The 27648-nt window shown below is 37.4% G+C and overlaps 1 protein-coding gene across 1 annotated transcript in view; it reads left to right on the forward strand.

Annotated features, from left to right (window-relative positions):
• WDR72 (WD repeat domain 72) overlaps positions 1 to 27648 on the forward strand; it is a 55543-nt gene that overhangs the window by 16631 nt on the left and 11264 nt on the right. The window contains exons 11-13 of the mRNA XM_010192339.1: positions 7 to 227; positions 1651 to 1846; positions 14861 to 15060. Coding sequence (XP_010190641.1) covers positions 7 to 227; positions 1651 to 1846; positions 14861 to 15060 — 617 coding nt within the window. The remainder of the gene's footprint in view (positions 1 to 6; positions 228 to 1650; positions 1847 to 14860; positions 15061 to 27648) is intronic.

A 27648-nucleotide genomic window follows, 5' to 3' on the forward strand; every position in this document is an offset into this window, starting at 1 on the left:
TTTCAGATAATCTACTTTATAAGGTTCTGGATGGTCATAGTAGCAGAGTCACTTGTTTACTTTACCCACATGATAAATCGGTAAGATATGATCCGAGCTGGCTGTTATCAGGGGGCCAGGATTCTGTGGTGATTTGCTGGGATATATTTACTGGAGGCATCTTACACCAATTTAGTCTGCAGTCTGGTCCAGTAACAGAGCTCATGCGATCTCCGGAAAACTATAGGGTAAGTAAAGGCATAATAAATGATGTTTCAATAATAAAACAAGTATCTCTGTATACGTGTGTGTGTGTGTGTGTGTGTGTTCATCTATAAATATGAGAGAAAAAACTGTCTGGTAATACTTTTATCCTGCAGCACTTTATCCTTAATTTACATTCATTTAATTGTCTTGTTTGAAAGCGGCTTTTAATTGCAGAGGGTAGATTTATTGTTAGTTTGCAATTTCAGTTATTCAGAGAAATGATCCTAACCCAACGACATATTAAATTGAAGTTCTTGATACCGTATTCACCATTTTTAATCTCATGGTTGTCAATCTATACGTTACCTGATTATCTCCTAACTTCTGAAGTTAAAAAGTATAATCAGTAAGGCTTGGTGTTTGAACATAGCAAAAAAAGATTGGGACCAATGGTATTTTAATCTAAATGTGTATACTTAATTTTGATTTTAATCTAAATGTGTATACTTCATTTTGATTCCTGACACATCCTTGTGGTCCTTTGTGTGTGTGATTTTGTATTCTGTGGGATTTAGAATAACTTTGTGTGCTTTTCTTCAAGTGAATTTTGAAGTAAAACTTCAAAAATAACTGATTTATTGTACTGAACGCTCTATAAAATTTTGTTAAACAAATTCTGTATCCCTTGTATTCCATGGGAATGGGATTTCCTCTCTTGCATCTTAGAAAACCTGTGAAGATGTATTTGATACCTCTGTTTGACTCGGAGTTCATTTACATGTCAAGATTAAGTAGCCCAGAAGATGTTGTGCAGTGGCATATGTTCTTAATGCTTGTAAGGCTCTCTAGCCCTTTCTCTGGAAACTTGGTAGGACTTAATGCCTGCTTGGATGGTGTTTCAGTTATCTGCACAGGGCTGAATTTCTCCATAGAGTAGAATTTCTTTGTGTGTCACCAAAAATCACTTGCGGGAAGGGAAGAGTTTACAGAAACAGATCCACACAGTGTGAAATGAAGTTGTACATAGCCAGTTTTCTGTTAGAAATACATTGCCCCTGACTTCCGTGTAGTAAGACCTGAATAATTTTATATCACATGAACAGCAGTTTGGTTTAAGGTATTGGGTTTTTTTACTACTTTCTCTTCTAGGACAGCTGCTGCTGTATATTTGCTTATATATTTGCTGCTTTGATAGACTAACTATTGTGAATAAATTGTTTGGGTTTTGTGGGTCTTCTTTAATTGAAAAATCAAAGGAGATTGTATGTTTCCCTGTCAGGACATCAGTTGTACAGGTATCTTGTTAAAAACAATTTGGAGAGGTAGTCTGAAATAAAACATCGCTTTCTGAAATGAGTACGTCCTGGGAAAGGCATCACTGAACAACTTTTACCAGGCTTGTTAAAATGATGTGGTTATGACTGTGGTTACAGTGTTGAAACTGAAGTTCTTTCTGTTTTGCAGTTAAAAGATCACAGCACAGTGTGCTGTGTGTGCAGTGATCACTCAGTAGCAATTCTCCACCTTCAGAAGAGAGTATGTCTCTTGCATGCCAGAAAGCATCTGTTTCCTGTGAAGAAGATAAAATTTGACCCTGTTGAAAATTTGCTAATTGTAGGATGTGAAGATAATTCAGTTTATATTTGGGAAATTGAAACAGGTAATATTACAGAGGGGTCTTTTGTTCACTTTCCTTAAGTTTTGTTTGTCATTCATGTGGTGTTATACAGACATAATTTGTAGAAGACCAAAGCAGAAATACGAACACATTGAATATATTAGAGAGTTTGATAAAATACTATAGCTTAAGTCAGATCCTGACAATCAGATGATTAGCTGACACTGCAGTGTATTGAGTCAGATATTTCTGGAAGCTATAAATAAAATGTAAGTTATTCTCTTTAGTTATTAAAAATGAAATTTTCAGTCCTAACAATCCCACGTTAGAGCACAAAGTTCTGCTTTCTTCAGCAAAACCATACTCTGAGAAACCTTTTGAGTTAATTGATGATCAGTTAATAGTCAAAGAGAACTGCAAAGCTTACAACTGTGTAGTCAGGAAACCTAAAGTCAGGTTAAGTGTCGAGTCTCTGGGTACCCAGGTAGTTTGATAGTGTAATGCTGATTCACAGGGGTAGTTAAGGTTGTTATTTACACTCTGACAGAACTATTAGATGCTGTAATAGTACTAGATGTTACAAAACAGTGTTTCCATACAATTCAGAGCTATGTGTCATAGAAGTGGGGTGGGGGGGGGGAAGTTTGTAATGAGACTAGAAATCCTGAAGTGTACAGAATCACAGAATCGCTCGGTTGGAAAAGTCCTCTGAGATCATCACGTCCAACCATTCCTGTCTACCCCCTAAACCATATCCTTAAGTACCTCATCTACCCGCTCTTTAAACACATCCAGGGATGGTGACTCCACCACCTCCCTGGGCAGCCTGTTCCAGCTTCTGACGACCCTCTCAGTAAAGAACTTCCTCCTTAGCTCTAACCTGAACCTCCCTTGGCACAGCTTGGTGCCGTTTCCCCTTGTTCTATCCCCCATCCCCTGGGAGAAGAGCCCAGCACCCACCTCTCTACAACCTCCCTTGAGGCAGTTGGAGGTGGTGATGAGGTCTCCCCTCAGCCTTCTCTTCTCCAGGCTAAACAAGCCCAGTTCCCTCAGCCGCTCCTCATCAGGCTTGTTCTCCAGAGCCCTCACCATCCTTGTGGCTCTTCTAATACTACAGCATACTAATGCTGTATGAAAACATAGTTTAACTAATGTAACACTGAGATTACAATTTACATGTTATTACAACACACTCTCTAGGCTGTCTGCGTTGGACAAAAGAAGTCCCTTGTCAAGTACAAAATATCTGCATTTAATGAAGGACTTGACAAAACGAGTACAGCATAAATTACAAGCCTGTTGTGTTAGTAAACTCTTTACTATTATTAAGCTGCTGGCATAGAAAATGCTTTCTGGTCCTTTCTCCCCACCATCCTCCCCCCTAAGTGTACTGAGTTGCTTCTTTAAATAGGTTTAAAATGAAATTAAATTGTACTAATGATCATAGTCAGTTAAAACCTTTGGTTTTACACTTGCGAGTTTTTTCTACATATACTCAAAAATATGAAGGTCTCATATTTTTTGCTTTGCATTTTGAGATTTAAAAATTCTTCTAAATGTTTTTGTTCAAAACCATCAATAAAATAATAAGAAGAGAAGGTGTGACCTAAAGGGACTGTTAGATTGTATACAGTGCACTTATTTTTCTTTGCTGATTGACTCTATGATAGCTTTCCTTAGAATTTCAGTTTTAGTTGCACTACTGGAAAAAAGTACAAGACAAGGTCAAATTTTCAAAAATAAATATTAGACCGAGTTAGGGTACTTTAAACTTATTCTGCTTTTATTTGTTATTGTTTCCTGTATAACTTCTGTGTTCTGGTGAATATCTAAGATGCTTCTTAGGTGTGTTCTGCTATCTATGTAGATGCTTATTACAATTTTTGGTGTATTTTCTCCAGTCAGGACACTGCATGGGTTCTGCCTTTCTGCTAATTCTCTTTCTGGAAGGTTTGTGGAACAGTGCTGTCTTGAAATCCTTCTTCCTGTCTTTAAATGGAAACTTTTGGCTCTTGATTTAAAGCGTGCATTGGTGTAGGCCTGAGAAAAGACACTTCCATGTGTGGTGATAAACAGGGCTGGGTCTGCATTGCTCAGAAAGGCATCTTGCAGGATTAAATGGTACTTGGGCAGTGTATGCCTTTGAATCAGTTTAAAAAAATCTGAACAGTGTTACTGCGCTAGAGTTAATGGATAACTGGGAAAACAGCCAGTCTGTTTATAATTTCAGGCCATGGATTAAGGAATTTCCATGAATATTTCAGTATTTACACTGTTGTAGAGTCAGCAATAATTCGGTTGAATTTGACAGATAACATTATGAAAGTTTAGGGGCGTATGGTACCTATCACTGTCTTTCAGCCATACCAATTTAGGTCCAGAACTGTCCTTCCACAGGGTAATTAAGAGGATGACCCCTTAAGATGAAAGCCTTCATTATGCATAACAGTTCATCCAATTTCCTATGACAGAGGCTGACAATTTTTCTTCAGAAATTATTCTGAAGTTTCAAAAAAGCCTAAGTTGTCTTTAAGCAGACTTTCATAATAGGATTTTTACACTTTGTGGGGTGGGAGAAACACCCACGTATCTGTTGCACAGATTAAAATCTAAGCCAGTGCTACTTTGCATACAACTTGTACCCTCTCTCCATGAGAATTCCAAAGAGATCTTATTTTACGTGGCCAGTGGGAAGTTGCCTGAGTACAATGGGCTGACTTTATTCCAAATAAACAGGCATTTCAGCATAGTTTATCCTGAAATGTGTTAAATACTAAGAGTGTAGTTGTCTTCAAGTGATATTTACGTTATCTAACTTGAGACTTCTATCTACTTAAGATCTCTAGTTACGCGCTCGTGGTTCATGTTGGTTTTGTAATGAGCAGGAGGAAGTAGGAATAAGTAAAATTCTGTGGTTTTTTTCTCCATTGACTACAAGGGAAGCCTAAAGGAGTGGTTGAGAGGGAAGCAAAGTTAATTCCTGCCACTATTACAGGTCTAGAATAAGATAAATTAAGCCCCATCCTTTGGTTTATAGAACAAAGTAAATTTATTCTAATTTCAAATGCTATTGCACATGCATGTGGTTAGTGATATAGAAAACAATGCAGAAGCCATGAACCAGTGTCTGTGCAGTTTAATGTATTTTGCCTAAATTTTAATATATGGGTAAGACAACTTTCCATTACAGTGGAATATCTTTCCATGACAATAAATATTGATCGAATAATACATTTGGAATATTAATATAGCATGTGTACAGGATATGTTCCAAACTTGTGTGTGCTAGAAGACAAATACGAAAATCAATAACAAGTTTTATTCTAATTAAAGTGTAGAATACTTTTTCCAATAGGCACCACTTGAAATCCACTTCAGTAAGGAAATTAGCTGTTACCTCTATTGCTTTTACATTTTCCTAAGCAGTTGGTGTCTTTGGATTTCTTTAAAGGGTAAATATCAGTATGATAAGATGTAGTTATAAAAGGATCAGTGTTTCTTTTTCTTGCTGTATACAGCATATGGTAGTGTGTCTGCTGAGCCACATTTCTACCTAATATGTGTTGAGAGTGAGGAAAGAATGGGTAGACTTTGAAGAGCGATCTGCCTTGCTCAGAAGTAGAAATCTTCATTTATCAGAGATAGGTTTAGTCTTTCAAGACTAGTTTAAGATGCATTTATTCCTTGAAGTTCATCACGCTTGCAGAATGAATCGTCTTCTCTATTCTAAGACCGCAGTCTGGAATATCTTGCTTTTTATGTACAAAGGGATGATTTTTTTTTTAAAGTACAAAACATGATTTCTTAATTTTGCAAAAGCACTGAATAATCTGAAGGATGATCCAGTCCTTCAGGAACAAGAAGCTCTATTAATTTTCCTGATTGAAAGTATCTAACACGTTTTTCCAAAATGCTTTAGATTATTCATACATCCCTTTCAGATTTCAATACAGTGGGTTTTTTCTCCACATCATGCTTGCTATCTCTGTAAGATCTGTGATGATCGTAGTGATTTTTTTAGTACATAATCTGTGTTTTAGTTAATGGCAGTGGTTATTTTACTCTATCTGCTTGAAGTGTGCACTGCTGGGAAATATAATTTATAAGATGATATTTGATTATGAATGTTGTAATAAGCTTTTTTTATTAAGTACCTGCTTGACTTTTATTTTCTTTTTGATTATCCTCACCTCTGAATTGTTTGTGAATCCTTATCTTGTTAGTATTCTGTACAATTTAATTACATGTGGGACAATTAAATTAAAAATAAAGGACGTAACTAGTTTTCTACGTAAAATTGAATTGCTATAGATGACTAAATAGAGAAAACCAGATGATTAAAGTGCAGTTATATGACTACACTTAAGAGATGTTTTTGAAGGAAACATTTATGAAGTTAAGCTTTGAAAAGATCAGAGGTGTTGAGCAAATCTAATTGCACAGATCTAATTTGTGCAATTCTGCATTTAGTTTTTTTTATGTACCTCTGAACTCTTGAGGACAATTGCTAAATAAATATCCATACAGTATTTTTTTATCCACACTGTTTAATGTGTATTGTTTTTCCAATTTGTGCCCTATTGGAATCCTTTTCTGAATATAATTCTTGTATTTTGCCGTGTTGCTTATCACCGTATCTGAGTGCTTAGTAATGATATTTCTGCTCTCTTCCTGTGAAGTGCAGAAGCATTGTTTGTCTCTGCTTCTAATGTCTGCAGTTAAGCAAAGCAGGAATCCTAAAACTGATAGTGCTTCCTTTAAAGTTATTCTCAGAATGCTCTAGGAATTATGTGATTTTTAAGAACATGTTTTAATGTATACAATGCATCAGAGACTTGTGTAAAAGTGCCTGCAACCTCGATTTGGAGATTGTCTTTGCTACCTGTCTTGGCAAACTTCGCATTGTGTTGATACTTATGCACAATTTTCTACATGTATATAGCTTGGGTTTTTAAAGAGAGGTCAGTGAATGACTATCACTTCCATTCACTATAATAAGATTGACTTATGTATGTCACCGTGTGGGATGGATTCTGTATAGACCTCTGTTGCTTGGGCAAATGGAAGGTAATAGTGCCTCAATTAAGATTGTCATTGCCCTGGGAAGGAGCCATCAGCATGGACGGTGTATTTCACAGAAGTGTAATGTTCAGCTTGGAGTCTGTCCTTGAAGACATAGAGATTTTATGAAATGCCTGTATATTTCATGACTTTAATGTGAATGATAAATGGTTTGAAGTACTCTTGCTGAGAAACAGAAAAAAAATCCCACCACCTTAAGGTGTAGCTGTCAAGCATAGAAACCTTTAGCTCAAGCATTTAAAAACTACACAGGTATCAATAAATTAAAACAGGCTTTTAATGAGCTTGGCAGCCCCCATAAAATATGCAGTGTCTATCATTACTCAAATCCATCTGCATAATCACTTCTATCACACCACAAAAATCTATATAAAAAGTAGACAAGAACTCAGAAAGACTCTGAAAATGTTTCTTAGGATGTTAATACCACATTGAATAATTTAAGCTGTTAAAGCAAACCTCTTCTCCTTCAGAAGCATCCTTGCTGTGGAGAAAATGAAATTACTCTGCACTTAGTGGTAGTATGGCTCAAACCTTTGATCACAGTGATGGTCAAACATGCTGGAACGTTTTCAAACACTGTTTAAAGATAATTTGTTTGTAGTTATATATGCTCCAATATTTTCATAATCAGTCCTAGCAATAGCAAGTCTCCTAAACCTCTGGTAAACTCTTTGTAAGCATCACGTGAGTTGCAGAATGTATGGGGTTTGGGTTTGTTGGCGTGGGTTCTGGGGTCTTTTTCTTTGTTTGAGGTCTTTTTTAAATAAACTCATTTAGTGTGTGTACTAGGATAATGTGTCTGATAGCCTTTCCCATCTTGGAAAGAAACTGATTCAACTTTAGTAAAATAAGGTTTAGGTTTCATTTTGTGGCTGTGAGGAAGTAAGCTGTACATTTTTATTAAAACAGTTAGAACTGTATCAAAGCCAACTCAGTCATTAATTTACTATACATTTATAGCTATGTAATTGTAGAAGCCACAATAATTACATTCCTGTGACCCTTTTGTCCTTGCAAAAATTAGTGATTTATGGGCTCTTTTGATATCTTTTTCATTTTCCCTTTCTCTCCCTCTATATCTCTGTCTTTCTCTCTCTTCTTTTCTCTTCAGGTCATTGGTCAGCACTGGATATGAGTGGGTGACTGTGGTAGCATTTCATATGCTGGAGGCTGTGGTTGTAGCTAGGGTCGAAGTCATAGTGGTCACTACCTTTTTCTTTTCTTTCAATGAACTCTGCAGAGCCTGAGGACCTGGGTTAATACAAAACTCAGTTTTAGAGTCCTTGGTAACTACATCTGGTAAGTCTTTTGTGAAGCACATTACATGTGTAACTTTTACATGTTTGGGACTGAACAAATGTCTTGGTATTGAGATTTTGTGAAGTCTATTCGTTCACTTTCTCCTCGCTGCCAAAGTTTTTGCGTAGGGTCCTAGGATCCTGGTCAAAAACCCAAGTCATTTATATATTTGCAGGAGTAATATGCAGTAACTGTGAAATGGTTTTGTTAGGAAGGAGCACTAGGTTGATCTCTATGCAGTTTGTATGAGTAGGGCAAGGCATTTCATCTTTAACTGATGATAAACCTCAAGTCTTCAGAAGTGCCAAATGGTTAAATTATGAAGTATTACTTGATAGAAATGTCTATAGAGTCATTTTAGTTAGACATTTGCTTAGTAAGATAAAACTTTTGATAAAAATGCCGTAATTTGTGTGAATTAAAGCACTCAAGCATTAGAAGGCTTATGGGGAGATTCAAGTTTTTCGGGAAGAGGAAATATGACAAATTGCTTCATTAATGTTTGTGGGTTTTTTCCAAGATACTCTGTAGTTTGAGTAAAACTTCTCTTGTTTCAGTCTAACCCTGTGCTTTATAATAAATCCTGTGATACAAAACCCCACTTTTTGGTGTACCCTTTCTGATATTAGGACAAATAGGTCTCATTTGATATTCCCAACAGTGATCTCTGCAACAGTTATATTTTACCTAATTTCACTATCCCTTGTGAAACTCTAAAGAATAGCCCTCCCAAAACTCTGTCTCAAATATTAAGTACTCTGTTGCATTACTGGAAGGATTTAATTGAAGACTGTGAAAGGCTTGTATTGCCCTTAAAGGGAGCTTTTTGGATTTGGAGGAAGGCTCTAGTGATTTAGCTCTTCTGTTCTTAGGTCATGGTCTGCCCTTCAACATTAATAGTCAGGGCAGACACCACTGTGGCTTTGAGATCTTCTTGATTTCTCTTCCCCCTCCACCTTCGTGCTTAAGAAGCATCCTTAGAGATAGGGAGAACCCACAGGGAGTGAGTTAAGCCAGCTTTGCACTGCTGAACTGAGACAAGGTAACTTGGGCCAAGAGCACTGTAACAGTAAACAACACTTAACACAACATTAAACAGTTTCTGGTTTAGACAATCTTACTCTAAGAAAGCAGCTCTGGAAAGAAATTCAAGGTATGTTAAAGATAATGTATATGAGGCCAATGTAAACATGCAACAAGATGGAAGATTGCCTGTAGTTTCTCTGCACATCTTAAACTGTAACTGAAATCCCTTTCTGAAAGACATAAAGGATGAGGAAACATTAGTTAGCATATTTTGAAATTGTGAATGATTTGAAATAAGTCAAACATGGATATATATGCTTTGTGGAAGTTTAGTGTTTGAGGTGTTGGTTTCTTTTCTTTTGGTTTATCAGCCTTAAGTTCAAACTTAACTAATGCTTTGCCTTTTGAATGGCATCTTATATTTTTACATGTAAGTCTCAGGTCAGTCTATAGCTTGCACTTGAATATTTCATAGTTATCTAAATTTGAATCATTGTTCAGTAGCTACTTATTGATGAAGAATAGTGAAAGGTAGTGGAGATTAGAAAAGTCTGATTCGGGTGAAAAGAAAAAAAAGCAATGTCATCTTTTGCAATGTGCCCTTGCAGCCAGGAAGGCCAATGGCATCCTGGGGTGGATGAGAAGGGGTGGTTGTAGGGCAGAGAGGTTCTCCTGCCCCTCTGCTCTGCCCTGCTCACACCACAGCTGCAATCTTGTGTCCAGTGCTGGGCCCTCAGCTCAAGAAGGACAGGAACTGCTTGAAGGAGGGAGTGGAGCATCTCCTGCTGAGGAGCGGCTGAGGGAGCTGGGGCTCTTGAGCTTGGAGCAGAGGAGCCTGAGGGGTGCCCTCATTCCTGGGGATCCATTGGGAAAGGGCAGTGTCAGGAGGAAGGAGCCAGGCTCTGCTCTGGGATGGCCAATGCCAGGACAAGGGGCAATGGTCCCAAGCTGGAGCACAGGAGGTTCAAGCTGAAGATGAGGCCAAAGTTTGTGAGTGTGAGGGTTATGGAGCATGGCCCAGGCTGCCCAGAGAGGTTGTGGAGTCTCCTTGTGTGCAGACACCCAAAGCCCTGGCCGTGTTCCTGTGTGACTGCTCTGGTGATCCTGCTCTGGCAGGGATTGGGCTGGGGGAGGTTTCCAGGTCCCTTCCAACTCCTGATATTCTGTGATTCTGTGATCTGCAGAAGCTAAGGACATACTCTTTTATACTGAGAATAGTCAGGTATCTTTATATTCATAGGTATACACATACACACATACTTTTATGTACTTAATGTATGCTAGGTAGAATATGTAAAGGTAGAATAAAAGGATGCAGTTGATAGTTGATCTTCACTCTTTTTTATTTTTAATAATGATTACATATATTAAAGACAAACAAACAAAAACCCAACAAACACTAACCAGGCAAGATGAGAACTGATTGATATGGTCAGTGTGGTCAGACAGAAGTGTTTAATATCGGTGCAGGAGACGGCTCATTCCATACATTAGGTATGGATTCTCACCCTCATTTCATGTTTCATATGATAATAGTAAATATAGACAGAAACTGCTCGCATCTCTTAAGTTCAGAGCTGACCACTTCTCTTCAGCCCAATTTAGCACACTTACTGTATCTCAGCAATTCCCATTACAGGATTATTGTCCTTTGCTGTTTAGAATAGCTTAGATGGAGTCAGGGAGAGAACAGGGGAATTTTCACCTCCATTTTTGGGGGATATTGTATCCGCAGCAGGAAGATAAGGACTGGCTGCATTAGGGAACTGTTCTTTTACCTACATATGTAAACCTGCATTATGTATGATATTCCAGTGGCTTTCTTCATTGTGAGTGCTGGTCTCTTCTCTCAAGTGGCAGGCAATGGGATGGGAGGAGATGGCCTCAGGTTGTGCCAGAGGAGGCTTGGATTGGATGTTGGGAGGCATTTTTTCACCAAGAGGGTTGTCAGGCATTGGTGCGGGCTGCCCAGGAAGGTGGTGGAGCTGCCATTCCCGAAGGTATTTGGAGAATGTGTGGATGTGGCACTTGGGGACATGGTTTGGTCGTGGGGTGGGCAGTGCTGGGTTGGCAGTTGGACTCTGACTTTAGAGGTCTTTTCCAGCCTAGATAATTCTGATTCATTGCTTTCTCTAGCTGAAGGATATTCTGACAAAAGTTAGCTAATGCTATTCTATAAACATATATTCTGAAGAACACCGGTAGTGTACGGCAGTTGAATGACAGGATGGAAATCTTCCAAATTCATTATGAAAATGTCTACCAAGACACTTCACATGTGCCTGTGTACAGTGCTGCAGTCACAGGGCATTTCCACAGTTAATCTATTCCTATATGTAAAATATCCTTTTAAAGATTATTAGATTTTAATAGTCTGGGTTTTGTTTGAACTATCCCATTTCTATTTGTTGGATGGTATTTACTTTTGTCTTGGCATTGATTGGAAATATATACGCTTACTTAATGCGATGTTTATTCCATCTGGGCCATTCTATATAGAAGAGTAGTAGCTGTTAGGAGAAATGGTGCAAGCAAAGTGCCTGACCACTGTCCTGTAGAATTCAAGCATCTTCTAAGGAGGAACATAAAATTTCCTGCTTTTCTGACTGTACCAGCACAGAGGAAAGTGGATGGGAGTTTCTTTACAGATGAAGCAGATATGTATGGAAAGGAAGATCTTGACAGAAAATAAAATAGCTAATATTACAAATGATACTTGTTTTGAAAGGTGAGGGGTTTTTTTTATTTTGACTACTTGTAAAGAAAAGGATTTGTTCTTGGCCATGTGGCCTATTTAAATAAAATCAATTCTGAAACTGTTTTTCATTCACAGATAACCATTATGCTGTAAGATTCAGCTGAATTACTGGGTCATAGCAGCACTGCAATATTGAGGTTTTTCAATACTTAAGCTGTGACAGCAAAGAGAAAGCACTGGAGCCTGATGATATGACAGGTCATGTGATGCCAGTGAATACCTCGTCTTGAGGCAGGATAACATGTGCGACCTCCCCCGTAACAATGCATCGCTCAGTAAGAGCACAACCTGGAGAACTGTGTGGACAGCACTAACACCAAGAGACACAATTTGTAGTACTTGGTCCAGAAGAAGAATAAGCTGTTGTAACAGTCTCTAGCCAGTCACATCTGGTGGTCCAGAGCTGCCCAGGAGAGTGAAATGCTCCACTCTTGTCTGTTCCTGAGACTTGGTTGCCATGGCCACAGCTTTAGGAAGACAGACTTTTCCTGTGTTTCCTATGTATAGTAGGGGATGCTAGCCGTGGTGGTGCTGCCATGTAAATAATCCTGTATTTTCCCTTTTATCTGTTGTTATTTTATGCTCCCCAATCAAAAGTTTTTGGGTGCGTTTGTGTTTAAAATACTTCAAGTGTGAGAGCTGTCTTTATTTATCATCCTTCGTGTACTCCCATGTAACAAAAGACAAAGACTGTATTCTTTTTAGTTTTATTTTTATTTTCCTTTAAAATCAGAGATGACATCTGTAACAAATGACTGTTTCTGAAACAGTCATCCTTCCCCAGTATTGTTTTGACTGTTCGCAGTGGTCAGAATGTCTTTGTCACTTATACAATCCTTTCTCCGCCCTCCACCTCATTTATTTCTCTTAAAGATGTATTCAGGAGTCACATAATACAGATCTCTTCCTTTATTTACTACTCACTCTGCAAATCAGTATTTTCGGCTCTTCAGAATTATAAAGCACACTGGATAAAACAAATACTTTTTGTAATACTTTAGTGGCCACTCACTCCCTCCCATCACACTCCTTTTCCTATGCACTTTGTGCCCTTTTTTTGCAGCTTCAGCTGTATGCACACATACAGAGATCTGTGATTAAGAAGTATCTTCATACTGGACTTGCTGCAGAAGGTGATAGTGAAAGCTTAGTCCTTCATATATAACAACAAGAGAAAACAACTACTTCCTTGGTGACTTTTGCTCTGAATGATGTAGGAAACTCAGTGGGGAAATAGGACGTGCTTACAGCTTGGAAGACTCCATGCCATATACAAAGAGGCCAAATTATACTAGCTGAGTGACTGCATTATTTCCAAACGTCTTAATTTTGCAAACACTATAATACTATTAAGAATGTGTGTTTGCTCATGTCTAGTATGAATTGTATAGTCTTTCACTGTAAGCCTCTATTAATAACATTTTTGCATTCCTGAAATACTGAAATGTTGCAGTAGTGAGAGTTCTGTAACCAATATTGATTTGAAGTGTTTGTAGACAGTCGGACTGCAAAGATCTTTGGGCAACTTGGCTTTCTTTCCAGTAAATATTCACTTCTGTAATGATCTCTGATACTGGCTGCAGATCCTGGGGAGAGATGAAGAAAATGACGTATTAAAAACAACTGGGGCTGATCCTTCTTTTTTCAGTGCATTATAGTAATCTATGCTATTCAATTGATTTTGTGGAGGACAAAGAATCGGTTGCAGTGCTTCCGCTCTGAATTCAAAGACTCTTGGCCATATAAGTCACAGAGGTGATACTACAGTGAACAGAAATGGATGAGTTTCACAGAAATAATTTCAGATAAAGAGATTTTATACACACGTACACACACAAACACTTATTCTATGAGATCCCTCAATCCCAGTCCAATATTTTTAGCAGGTGTTACTGATAGAACTTCAATGTTATACATTTTTTCTGGTAGCAATGAAAGGGAAAACTCATGTTATATTACTTGAGGGTACAAAGAATTCAAACTTAAGGGAAAAGCCATTTCACATTATAGCAGATATCTAATACTTTTAAAGCCCTTCACATGTCTTATCTCTGATATTTATAGGAAGCAGGGTGTTTGAACAGTTTCTTACTCATTTGTTTACTATAGGAAATGTGTAGTATATAATCGGAGCTCATTTCAAATATGTTTAAGCTCAGTTTAGATATCTTTAATGTAAGTTATAAGTTAAATACTAAGTTTATTACTAAACAGAATTTACTAAAACTATATAACTGGGTTTAGCAGTTAAAGGAACTGGATTGCCTAGAGCCACACAAGCGATGAAATAGCCTTTGAAACATTGTAGTCATATTCCTGACTGCTGAGCTACATGGAGCGTATTCAGGTGTTTAAAAAGTGTTTGGAGGTAACGATGGTTTTTAGGAATGGAAGGAAGCATTCGAGCTTTCCCTTGCTGTTTGGAACCTATAACACTAGAGGACAGCACTAAAATAGTACATAAATGTGTTATTGTTTACGCTGTTAATGCTATAGATACTCTGTGAGAAGAAAACAAATGACATTGTTTTGAACAGTTAGGGAAAGTGGTTTTCTTCTGAATTTCCTTTCCTCCTTTTGAAATCTGACTTCACGTGTTATACAAAATACCTTGGGTTTCTTGCAGCCTGAATCTAGGGTATTTGTGACAGTGACATCTTTAGAATTTGAGGGTTTGGGTTTTTTTTTTAATGTAGCAATGCTGTAGAATAGACCCTTGTGTAAGATTACATTTTAAAGGAAAATGAAGAATTAGTTGGCTCATCTGTAAATGTTTCATGACTTATCTGCTTACATGAAATGTGCTGAGTTAATTCTATGATACTCATGCTGCAATACAAAACAGTGCCGTTCCTTGAAAAATTTACACTTCTGTTGTGTTTCTCTAGGCACACTGGAGCGACATGAAACGGGTGAAATGGCAAAAGCAATTCTTAGTTCCATTGAAGATTCAGAATGCTTAGTGGCAGATGCTGTACTTCCTGCATCTCAAGAGTCAAGCAGAAATAAAAACTCTGGATACAAACCCTCCAGCTCTTATAAGCGTGGCATGGTCTCTCACAATCATACAGAAAAATCTTCAGATAAGGTAAGACTGAAGAGTAGAGCATTTCTCAAGAACAAGGAGTTGTGATCTAACTTCTTTATCCTTTCACCTTCACTGATGTGTAGCCCCGTATAAGTGGCGTGGAGGCTTTTTTTAAGTTTGTCAAGCCTTGTTCCAGCTGGCTCACATTTTTTGCCTTCAGCCCCATTTCACAGAACAAATGGGAAAGACAGGGGGAGTGCCTTATGCGAAGTCACTAGTCACTTCATTCTGAGATGAAGTTTTTCAGACACTTAGCACCTGTGTTTGACCCTATTTCCTAATGCCTGCACCTATTGCCAGTATCCTCAGAACACTTGAACCCACAGTTCTGGATGGATATGTACATCTTGAGAAAAAGCACATCATGGCATAACGCTCCTGGCCTTTCCATTGTTGCTTTCCTGTGACACTACAGATTCTTGTTGTCATTCAATGCCAGTTTTTGTTGGGTGTTTGTTTTCTGTTAACATCATCACAGAACAGAATGCAAATGACTTGCATTTCACAGAATCACAGAATCACAGATCGTTAGGGACTGGAAGGGACCTCAAAAGATCATCTAGTCCAATCCCCCTGCCGGAGCAGGAACGCCTAGATGAGGTTGCACAGGAAGGCGTCCAGGCGGGGTTTGAATGTCTCCAGAGAAGGAGACTCCACAACCTCTCTGGGCAGCCTGTTCCAGTGCTCTGTCACCCACACTGAGAAGAAGTTTCTTCTCAAATTGAAGTGGAACCTCCTGTGTTCCAGCTTGTGCCCATTACCTCTTGTCCTATCATTGTTTGTCACCGAGAAGAGCCTGGCTCCATCCTCGTGACACTCACCCTTTAAATATTTATAACCATGAATGAGGTCTCCCCTCAGTCTCCTCTTCTGCAAACTAAAGAGCCCCAGCTCCCTCAGCCGCTCCTCAGAAGGGAGATGCTCCACTCCCTTGATCATCTTTGTAGCCCTACGCTGGACTCTCTCCAGCAGTTCCCTGTCCTTCTTGAACAATTTATATTGGTGTAATTAAATTTGGCATCTTATTGGTTAGAAAGAGGATGGCAATGTTCCTTGTGAGATACTGCTCTGCCAACAGATATGACAGTCTTCAGAGGAGATTTGGCCAGGTGCTGTACTTAGCTTTGTCTAACAATTTTTTTACAGAATTTGTAAAACTAAATAATTGTGACCGATAGCAAAGATGTGCTCTTTGTTTTGGAATAAAAAAATAGTAGAAGGATATAACCAAAGCAGTGTTAATGTGGTGTTAAAGCTGAGAAAATGAGTGTAGAGACACCATATAATGAGAAGTAAGGTTGAAAATGAAATCGTGGTTCTGTTTGCTTGTGGCCTAGATATGTCTATGTTTTATCAGTTATCTGTAGATATTTTTAAAGCCTGTGTTTGCTAAATGTAAAGCCAATTATTAAAACTGTCTCAAATGAGTTTGAGATTGTATTAAAATGAGGATAGGTATTACCTTATTCAGGTTGGAAAATAACAATGCACACATTTTTCTAAAAAACCTGGTAGTGCATCAGGAGTGAACACTTGCACCAAGAGCTCAGTGAATCTTAAGAACAGGGCCTCAATTGTTCATGTTTACCACCTTTTAATTAATGGGCTTTGGAAATTCCATCCTCTGCAGTAAACAGAGGAACTTATGTCTGCTGTTCCTCAATGTAGATGAAAAATACCTTCCCACAGGTATGGGAAGATGAAAAATGCTTTCTCTTAACTCGCATGTGGACATAGCCTTCAGAGTGGTCTCTGGCCTTTTTCTGGCTTTATTAATTATGGTAAATGAAATTCTGGATATTCCAAAAATGTCTGATAAAGTACAGCTTAATTAAAGTCCTCACTCTTGAATTTTCTTTTCTGATTGTCTTCTTTATCGTAGCTACAAATTTACATGTAACTTTAAGTTTATAATGATTATTGTTTAACTCTTCATATTTGTCTTTGACCTTTCACTAACCTTAGTCCAGTTTGTAAAGTTCTTTCTGATCCTATTTTCTGAAAAGTCTTATTAGAGTGTAATCCTGCTGAGCACGTTGTGGGGCAGATGGTGCACTAGTTGGCCACTGACACAGAATCTGATCTCACTGTTGGTTTATTAAAAGGAATAGTTTATTCTTGCCTTTTTAAAGAGGAACAACACAAAAAGTTATTGTAGCTGTCTTTGGACTGTAGTTTTAAATTGAAAATAGCATGGATTTAGGAAAGTGGCTGGGAAAAGTGTGCTGCTCATGGGATCTGGGAAAATGTGGGAAAATAGTTTTTGGTAAATTTTAAAGTGTGGAGTTTAACGTGCTTAGGGGATTATAATGTTCTTAAATTAGAAGTAATATCGCAATAGATGGCAGTGAAGTTGTAATAATTTATAGTGCTTTTCTTGATCAGAGGTACATATCAACTGCTCTGGTTTCTCAATAGAATATTCCATTTTCTTGTTCAAACTGTTTAATTATCTTTTCCCAATGAAAACCTTTTCTTGAGAGAATATTAATGACCTCTATTAGACTTCCCTATGACTGTCAAAATACCTTTTTGTTTTTTAATTTCATCTCTTTTTTTGTCATTATAGTCATGTTATTTTAGTTTGATTTCCTAACAAATTAAGTTCTGTACCTGGGAATCCACTTTCCATTCCTCACAGATCTGCGATCCGTAACATCCGGTGCTTCTTCCCACCTCCATCCCTATTAGAGCCGGTGTGGTAGAGGAGGCTAAATGTGTAGGGTGTAGCTGAACCTGGGATGAATATAACAGTGGAGATCCACTGAGTGCTATTCCAGAAGCCCAGTGTGGTCTAAAAAAAGGAGTTTTATTAGTTTTGTTTTGTTGTTGCTGAAATGAAGGCTTGTTATGAAGTCTGCTGTTTTTCTTAGTTCTTATGCGGGAAACTTTTTTTAGCTTTTTGAAAACATGATGTGTTGACTCTTTCAGGTCATTGTGTTTTATCATCTTGAAATAGTCTCCTGAAATCCAGATCCCAGGAAATCAGTGAGAGTTCTCTGGATATTGGAGCATTCAACATTTCATACCATATTAGTAAGCATATAATGACCACACAGATGAAACTCGTGAAACTTTCAGATTAATAAAAGGTTTTAGTATACACGTATACAATGAGTATTTCATCATCAGTTTGCTTCTTTGGCAACTTGTGTATTAGAAACTTAACAACAAAACTAACTGTAACACTAAATAGTTAATAACGTTTCTACTTTAAAAAGCTAAATTAAAGCGGTCCATTTTAGCCTCTTTTTTAAGCATTCGACTTCAGAAGATTTATGTCACAGAAAAAACGAGCAGCTTTTCTGCCCTGTTTGTATTACGCTTGTGAGTGATTCCTATTTTTGTAAGATCTGCATGGAGATCCCAAGTAAGATTCAGCATTTTTTCTTAATGTCGATCATTACTTTTTATCATTAATCCTAAACTTAAGACAAAATAACATTTGCAAAGTAAGGGCCTCTCTTTATCCTAAGAAGAAAGAAGAAAAATATCCTCCCGGAGCATCCCAAACTTCAAAGGCTTTTTATTTTCTTTCCCAAAACGTTTGTCATCATGTAAATCACAGACCCAAAAGCAGAATGCTTTGATTTCATGGTGTTTTGACCATTTTAACTCTTTTATTGTGCTGCACGTGCCAGTGGGAGTACCACGAACAGACGAGTGTGACAAATGCACTTAACACAGGATCCATATTAATGTTGTCAAATCCCCTTGATATATTTAAACAGATTTTAATTATTTTCGATGTCAAAAGACCCTCCCCCCCCCCAAAAAAAAATATAGCTTAATAGTTCTTGAAGAAAGCTTTACTTAATATGTGAATGTAAAACCTCTCATAAAAATGAAACTTTTATATTGGCGTTAGTCGTTGACATAGGGTATTCATCAAGTCAGCAATTTGTGTGGCAAAGTGCCATTTGAATAGTGTATTGTTAGAATACTTATGGTCCACTTGACAAGGGCTCTTGCTGTAAATAGTGCAATTTGACTCCAGCTGTTAAAGAGTGGCTTTGACAGCAGCCAAATAGAATGGAGATGCTTTACTGCACCGCAGAAAAATCAATATTGGGTTCTTGTTCATAGTAACGTGTGTTTTTCTATTTATTTTTTTTTGCAGATTTATACAAGACTATCTAGAGTTCATTTGTGGAAGTTTAAATATTATTTTTAAAGTGGGTCTGTTTCGTTTTCAGATTAGTGTTGGTGATAAATGAAGCTTGTGTTTAGTAAATAAATAAAACAAAAAAAAAAGAAAAGAAAGAAGACAATACTTTGGATACACATAAACAATGTGGTAATGCAGCATTAGTTCAAGTCTCCAGCTAGTACGGTTCGTATTAGGAAGTGGGTGCGTGAGTTATGCAACTGATGACAAAAATGTCTTTCCTTCCTCTCTATGTTTTCCTTTTAGTAGTGCTACTGCAGCATCCCTGTCAATTTTCTAAGCACAGGATTTTTTTAAAGATTTCTTTGTTGTTCTCCCTGGAACAACCTCCACAGATGTTGACAATCTGTAGTGCCATTGTAGATTTTCCTGAAGCATAGTCTTGCTGGTGCTGAACAGTTTTCCAGCAGCATTCAGTGCCACAAGGTTGCTATGATACCTGGCCAGTAGCAATAGGTATTGAATCACTGGTCTTAATTACGATAGACTCCACACTAGATTGTGTGCTCATGGTGTTTATATGGAACTAGCTCTCATTATACCTTTAAGTCATAGTTATTTTTGAAAACTGAAGCTGTGTGAAAAGCTGGTTTCAAATGCGTCATTTGAAGATTTCATTGATGCACATGGAAAGCTGGAAAGCTGCCTGGGAAACGTTTTGATGATGTTCCAGAAATCTTTCGTGTTAGAAAGTTTCTTAGCTTTTCAATTTAAGTAAGTTGGATATACATCTGTGTTTATCATGCACTGGTATTTCTAGTCATTTCAATGATGTAGTTAGAGCTTTTTCTGGGTAAAAACGTTGGAGGAAGAACAGCTTCTAAAATTAGTGCAATAATTGCTAAACCTTGGAATGCTGAATTATACTACTGCAGAGCTAGACCAGACACTTACTCTGTGGATTAGACAAGGCAAATACAGCGAGGAATATCTTTATTTACTTATGACCTTTTGTAGGAATTTAGGTAAATTTATTGCTGGATGTATTCACTCAACAATTTCTTAAAATACTATTCTTTGAGCATTAATGTATGATACAGAAAGTAGAGTCAAAATATCTAAATAAGGGTTTACGCAAGATCTGTAATAATTCATTTTGATTTAGTCAGTTATTAGAAATAATTATGGCCGCAGCCGTTAAATACCAATTACTATAACATTTAAACGTGCATTTTAAACATTTTAAATTGCCATACCTAGTAGGAGATGCTCCAAAGAATTAATTATTCACTTATTTAATAGCATACATATTCGGCTCTGAACAAAATCTCCAGAGGGGGGGTGCTTCTGAAACAGAGATTTTCTTCATAGGAAAGCCAAAGTTTGTATTGTTATAGTTACTTAAGAAACAAGAATATACAGAAATTATAAATAATAAAAGAAATATCTACTTGATGTTGCTGCCTAGAATAAGTAAAAAAACTAATGAAGACTGTAGGACAGTAGCAGTTATTTGTTTTGGAATAGTAAAGGATGCCATTTTAAAATAAAATTGTACCGAAAGCCTAGAAAATCACTACCAGTTAAATCTCACTGATGGAAAAAGTGATAGGAAAATGGAAATAAGCTCAAGCACAAATACCAAATAGTACTTATCAAATATAGGATCAGGAGTGGTGCCATACGCAGCAGTATGTTAGACATGGATTCCTTTTCTTTCCTTTTGCAATATTTAGAGCATTATGGCGAGGAATTACAGTTCTTGATCACTTGTATGAAGTGGATTATTGGGCGAGGAAAGAAAGGCAAACCAGAAATCAGTAGAACATTTCTGCATGAAGTTAGGAAGTTTTATGTTGTTGCTGCTAGGGTATTCCTATTCTTTTATCAACACTGGTGTTCAGAAGGTATATTTAGTAGTATCTTAATTAAGTGTAATAGGAACATGAGTGAAGAAATGAAGGTGTGCAACTCGGGTGCACAGCATTTCAAGACTGTGTTTCCTGTGAAACTTCACAGTGAAGTATTTTATCAAGGGACCGAGGTAGCAACATAACTGCAGTGAAGTAATAACTTTAAAGTCGCGAGATGAAATTTGTACTAGTTAAAAGGTGTCATAATCCTGAGAGATATTGATAGCTTGGACTACATTTTAGCTTTGCTGCAAGTTACTTCAGCTCTCTGCATTGACCCACCTAGTCGAGAATTGCTTGATTTCGGTGTTTCCTCTATTGGCTCCCTCGAAGCAAAACGAAAGCAGAAAGCTGCCATGGGGATATTGTAGCACACTTTACTCTTGCAGGTGTGGACAGTAAGTAACACAGGCTGGCACAATCTGAGAATAAGCCTTAACTATTTATTTCAACGGTTTGGACACTGTTCCTATGTATTTCTACAAACTTTTTTTCTCTATTTATACTGAAGGTGACCGACTTAACATTTTTGTCCTACTGGATATAATTCTAAGGTCAATATCAGCAGCCCTTGTGAAGTATTTCACATTGAAGGACCACTTAGTGAAGCTATCCTAGCTGCTGTTTTCTTCATCAGCTGTCATACTGTCTTCTCTTTGTCCCTCAGAAATGGAAGCAAATTTTGTATTTCAGTTGGTTTTTAGGAACATATCTTTATGGATAGAAACACTTTCTGTCCTACCGAAATGCTGTTCATGATATCTTATTCTGCATTTGATTTTTTTTTTCCTTTTAGTTCCGAATGTGGAGTGATACATGGTTTGAATTTGGCTTTGTTACATTTTACCTTTTCTACATTTCAGTCTCTAAGATGCAATTTCTTCTGTAGAGCAGCTGAATTGATTTACTTTCTAAGTGCTCTATGTAATTCTAAAATGAGTTGCATCATATTTATTACAACCTGTGTATTTCCACATTGTCCAGTGATGATCTTGAGAATTCTTCACCATTCATGACAGGAGGATGATGGAATCTTTACACTTGTGATAATCAACTGTTCTGTTCCTAACATTAAGTTCCTAACCTTTAATTAGTATTATTTTAGTGAACAAAAGTGTCAAAAGGGATTCAAACCTATGAAACTTCCCCAGGTTTCTGCTTCACACACCTATTCAAAACAAGGAGCAGTGACGTTTTCAGAAATACACTGAAATACATGAAATTGTAGAACTAAGACTTGCAACACTAAATCTTCTTCTGCAAAATACTTGCTATCTACTGGCTTCCTTCTGATAGTTGAATTTCCTGTCTCAGTGAAATAGCAGAAATAAAATACTAAGCTAAACTGTGGTTCAATTTAAGAAAAAGGAACAGCAGTGGTTACATTTCTAGTCTTCTGACACGTTTTTCTACGTAACAATACTCAAACCTCCATTTGTTCTGGGGGTCAGATTTAGTTCTTGCAGTACTTATGGGAAAGATGATTTGACCAACCAGAAATGTGAGAATATTTGCAAATATTGTCTTGTTGGAAGCCTGTGCAGTTCTAATGCCTTCAGTAAGACTCAACAGCTCTCAAAGAAAGAACCTGATGAAATCTGTGGGTACAAAGAAATTAGCTGCTATCTGGATACATCCTAGAATGACAGAGGATCTGAGGAAAGTCCAGCTTGCCTATTTCCAAGTTTTCAAGAATGATATTTTCTAGGATACAAAGGATTTTAGTATTTAAAGATTTAAATACTATTTTTGACGGGTTTTGTTTTGGCTTTGTTGTGGGGGGGTGGGTTCCTTTAGTAAAAAGTCACTTGCTTAGGATTTGATCTAGTAGTTTTTACCAAGATACATTTGATGGGTTGGAGCCTTACAATCCAATTTGGGAAATGCACGATCAGAGCAGCCCTGGGCAAATAGGTTATTTTAGTTGGAGTCAGCAGCCAGCCATGGGTTGGTAACTTAATTTTTATATACATCAATTCTTCTTAGGACAAAGCAATGTTCTCATGCTTTTTACCCTCCTTCTAAGGTCATGTTGGCAGTATTTCTGTGTTCAGCATTATTCTCACAGATATTTGGATGTTCATTCATCCAGCAAATTGTTCAGTATAATAATTCCTGGTTCTGGGAGTCAGTGGTCTGTGTTTTGTGGATTGCTGTAGCATTGTTTATCCAGTTGATGATCTAGGAAACATGGGAGATGTTCCATCTTACGGCTTTTAAGCCTTATTGAGCATTTAGGAATTAAATGTTTGGGCTACCACCTATCTTTGAGCCCTATACATTTCTATAGATATGGTTAGGGAATTTACTTTGCATTCAAGGTAAGTTAATATATTAAGACGTAGAAAGAGTATTTGAATGTTGAGTATATAACTTAATTAAAAAACACCTTATCCTTTCCTTCCATCTAAACTTTTCATGGTGCAGAAACTGTCCACGTCAAAGATAGATCTTATTTAGAGATGAGTGGATCTCCGGTTCATTTTTACAGTCTTTTAATAATAAAAGTTAGACGAGACTTCTTCAAAGGTATTGTGTTTAGAATTGCCTTTCTGATAGCACACCCAGACAGGAAGCTGTATGAGCAGAGCAAAAGTTGTCTGTATATCATATATATTTCTTCAAATATTTTCCTGAAAAGAAAACCCAAAATGTAGACGTGTTTCCTGCTATTAAAAACTCACGTGAAGAATATTCTGTATATTCGTTTTAGTTACCAGTTATTACATGATATCATATTGTGATTTTTCTCCAGGATCACTTTTATATGTACATTTGCATTAAATCCAACAAGAACAACAACAAAAAACTAAGTTCAGTATTAGTGATGGAGAAACAGTGCAGACATGAAAACAAAATATGAGAAACATTTAATTTTTATACCAGGTCTCTACATTGAGTAATAGATGTGTTAGCAATTCTCCCTGAGCAATTAAAAATTTGTTGTGCCCAGTAGATCCATCTGGCCAGCAATCTGTCTGACAGTGGTCTCCCATACGTGATAAAAGGGGGGTTTATCCAGTTGCTTAGTCTATTCATCACACAGCTTGAAGACTCCTTGGCTTAATTATTTACATTCTGCCACAGCCTCATCAGTAGTGATGCTACAATTACTGGTCAAAGTGCTGCAAAGATAGTAACATTCTCCACTGGGATTAGAGAAGGAAAAAAATAGAGAGGGAGAGATTATAGTGTTGGAAAGAAAAGGGCTGACTCTGCTTATGTTGCAGTTAAATTGATAGACAAACATTGGTGCTGTAAACTCAACAAATATCGTAGCTTTTCTGTGTGGGAGATGGATTCTTGGAGGATCTGGTCATCCTCAGTAATTTGACTAGAGTTCTTGTGCTGAATAATATAACTAAAGTAATGTAAGGCAAGTTCCAAACACTTTTTTGGAACTAGCTCTTCTGGGAAAATTCATCATGAGTTGACACCTTTTGTTTAGGACTGCATTGTTCAAATGGTGAAGCCTCAGGTCAAGCATAGATTGCATGTGAATGCAAGCTGGAGCACGACTATTGACTCCGGGCTCTTTACACTTATTTCTTTATATGTGAGTACTTAGGTTTAAAAAGGGTAAGTTAATAAGAAAAAAGTTCTGAGTGCCCCATCAAGAGGATCCTCTGTCCTATGACTAAGTGAAGTGTCTGAAGTTAAGGAACACGAATGGTCTTGGTATAGTAGCACCTTTACACTCTCTGATCCTCACCCTATGCCAGCATTGCTGTGGAGAGGGTAAGCCTGACCTGTCTGCCCACCTTGGCAGGCTATGGGTGCTTCTAGTGACAGGAACTGCTCACATGCTCATTAAATTTGAAGCTCCAGGAGGTGAACGCAGGGTTAGACATGGGAATGTGCATGTGTGGATTGCTGATAGGAGCCAGATTGGATTAGAAGGTGCATAAAGCCTTTACACAGGGAGGAAAGTATAGCTGGTAATTTGCATTCTTCCTACCTATGCAGGTTCTTCTAGAGATAGCGTATGTTTAAGAGCTGTTTCAATTATATACCCACTGTTTGTAGCTAGTTTTAACTAGATACATCTTTGCACATATCCTGCATTGCTCATCCTTTCAGCTGGGCAAGTGTCCCGGTTTGAAAATAAATAAGACAGCTGTGTATTTGCAAATGATATTGTAAGACCGTGTTGAATTGTTGGTTGAAGTGGGATGGTACAAGAATGAAGGACAAAAAATGTTTTGGGGCAGTATTACTATGAAACATCTATGAGATCCTGCAGAAAGATGCAGATCAGAAATTTTCCTACTGGGGATTTATTCTTCTGAGAACCAAGCCAGGCTTAAAAAAAAAACACACCAAAAAAATAGTCTCCTATGGTCTTATCTAATTTAAGAAATTTTCAACACTAAATCTAGTTAAGCCTGTGTAACGTTTGTTACTTAAGGTTATGAACTTAACAAGGCAGGTTTGCTGATGTGATTTAGCTCTAACAGAAGATCATTCGATGTTATTATTGCACAATAGATGATTTTTTGTTGTTATAAAAAACCCAAACATGATCGCAAGACCACATTTATATCTAATCATTACCAGTTCTTCAAGCATCACCTAGGGAATTTGAAGAGGGTTTTTACGTGTTGTATGACTTAAAGTTTGGTGCAGTAATTTAAAGAGTAAGGCCTTTTAAGAAACTGAAGATAGAGAAATTAGAAATGAAGGTTCAAACCTTCTCTCAATGCTCTGTCGTATCCAACTGTTTTAGTATTCTTCTGCTGAATGATCTGTTTGATCCTGTGCTATGTGCTGCTATGGTAAAAGGCTATATTAAATTTTCTTTGTCTTTTAATGATTAAAGTAATTAAGCTTTCTAAATTGAGAAGTGACTTTGTATTAACTAGACAGACATGTGAGTTATATTAAGTTTAGTTTTATCTATGGAAGCTACAACAGCAACAAAAAAACCATTTCCTAGTAGATAAAGAGGTGGTGTGTTCACAGTGTAGGTTTAGGATGTGTTATTTGACATCTGAGATTTTTGTGGAACTTGCTAACAATATTTTATGCTCATAAACCAGTTTGAAGCCCCAAACACAATTTCATTTATCTTTATATTCTAAGCTTTATAGAGTCTGCAAAAGTGTCCATCTGTTCAGCTGAGATTGCTTAAAATAGTGAGTGGTCAGAGAGACTTAGCTGATAAAGGTCAAAGGAGCCTCTTGACCCGGTGATACTTGCCAAAGCAATTGGAGCATAGGGACTGATATACAGTTAGATATAGCTTGCTAACGCAATCTACACTTTAATTGGTAATGATAGCAGGAATACACAGTAAAGTCATTGCTGAAAGAAAACAAAAAGTATCCAATATAGTAATTTATTACCAGTCAGTGGGTTTCACACACTAGGTTGTTTTACCCCTGCAGTGGTCAGAGAAAGCAAAAAGGTACTCTAACACTTAACTGAAAATGGATGCCCTGCTGCTATCAGAGATGCATGGTGGTCAAATGATTGCCTGTGCCATTAGCTTGGTAATGTTTTCTCTATTGTAAACGCAGCTCCCCATGTTCTTCCTGTGCATCAGCTGCAGATTGAAGGCTTTCTCGTTTGTCTTCTATTTGTGCTGCCAATCATCAAGCTGCTGTCCACCAAGCACATTTCAAGGAGGCAATTTTTTTTACTGCTATCGACTACCATCTCTAGCAACCGAGGGCTCAGAGGATTTAGAAATTAATTTAGTGCTTTAATTTACAGTGTGCCAGCCATTTTGTGCATTGTTTGTGTTTGGTTTCTGAGACAATACCATGAAACGATTACAGGTTTCCCGTTTTGCAAAACTATGTGTAAGCTAGCACCTGTAAATGTGTCCCCAAAACATTTCTCTTCATATATTATATGTAATACTACTGTTTTCTGTAAGAAGGTTAAAGAGAAAAATGTCTGTGCAGGTAAAGACGCTTACTAAGCTCTTCTATATTTCATACAAAAATGCAAACACACTCATTGCTTCCTACCATCAAGGATAAATCATCATGGAGAATGGAATAGAACTGTCATTGGCAATGGAAGTTAATGTTAAAGACCCTTAGGTGTGGTAGCCATGCTTCGGTTAAAACAGCTCTTTCACTAATGTAGGAGGCAGGGTAGGAGTAGCTAAATAACTTTTACAAGGAGCTGTGTGACGTGCTTATTGTTTGTGAGCCTGGACCCAAACCGGTGATGAGACGTGATTCTGAGAAAAGTTAGGAGCTCTGAACTTGTGTTAACATGCCAGTGGCTGGCATGATCAAGACACAGAAAATTCTTAGCCCTCGGTACATTTTGGCTGACAAATTCAGGTGACCCACCTCCTCTTTCATTTGTGACTGAAGTTTTTCACATTTGAGTTTAAAAACAAAATTTCTATTTATTGTCAATGTTATCGATTGTCACAGAGGTAATGAACAGTAAGTGACTGAAACGTTAATAGTCTTTAAAGTTTCTCTTGTCTTTGTAGTGTAATTAAAGGCCAGATTACAGGAAAGGACAGACGGCAAAAATAAGTATTAATTTCATTGAAATAAGCATATTGAGATTCTCAGATTTCATTGCGATAGTTTGGAAATT

This window comes from Mesitornis unicolor, unplaced genomic scaffold, assembly GCF_000695765.1.
Source record: "Mesitornis unicolor isolate BGI_N332 unplaced genomic scaffold, ASM69576v1 scaffold5859, whole genome shotgun sequence".
Lineage (NCBI taxonomy): Eukaryota > Metazoa > Chordata > Aves > Mesitornithiformes > Mesitornithidae > Mesitornis > Mesitornis unicolor.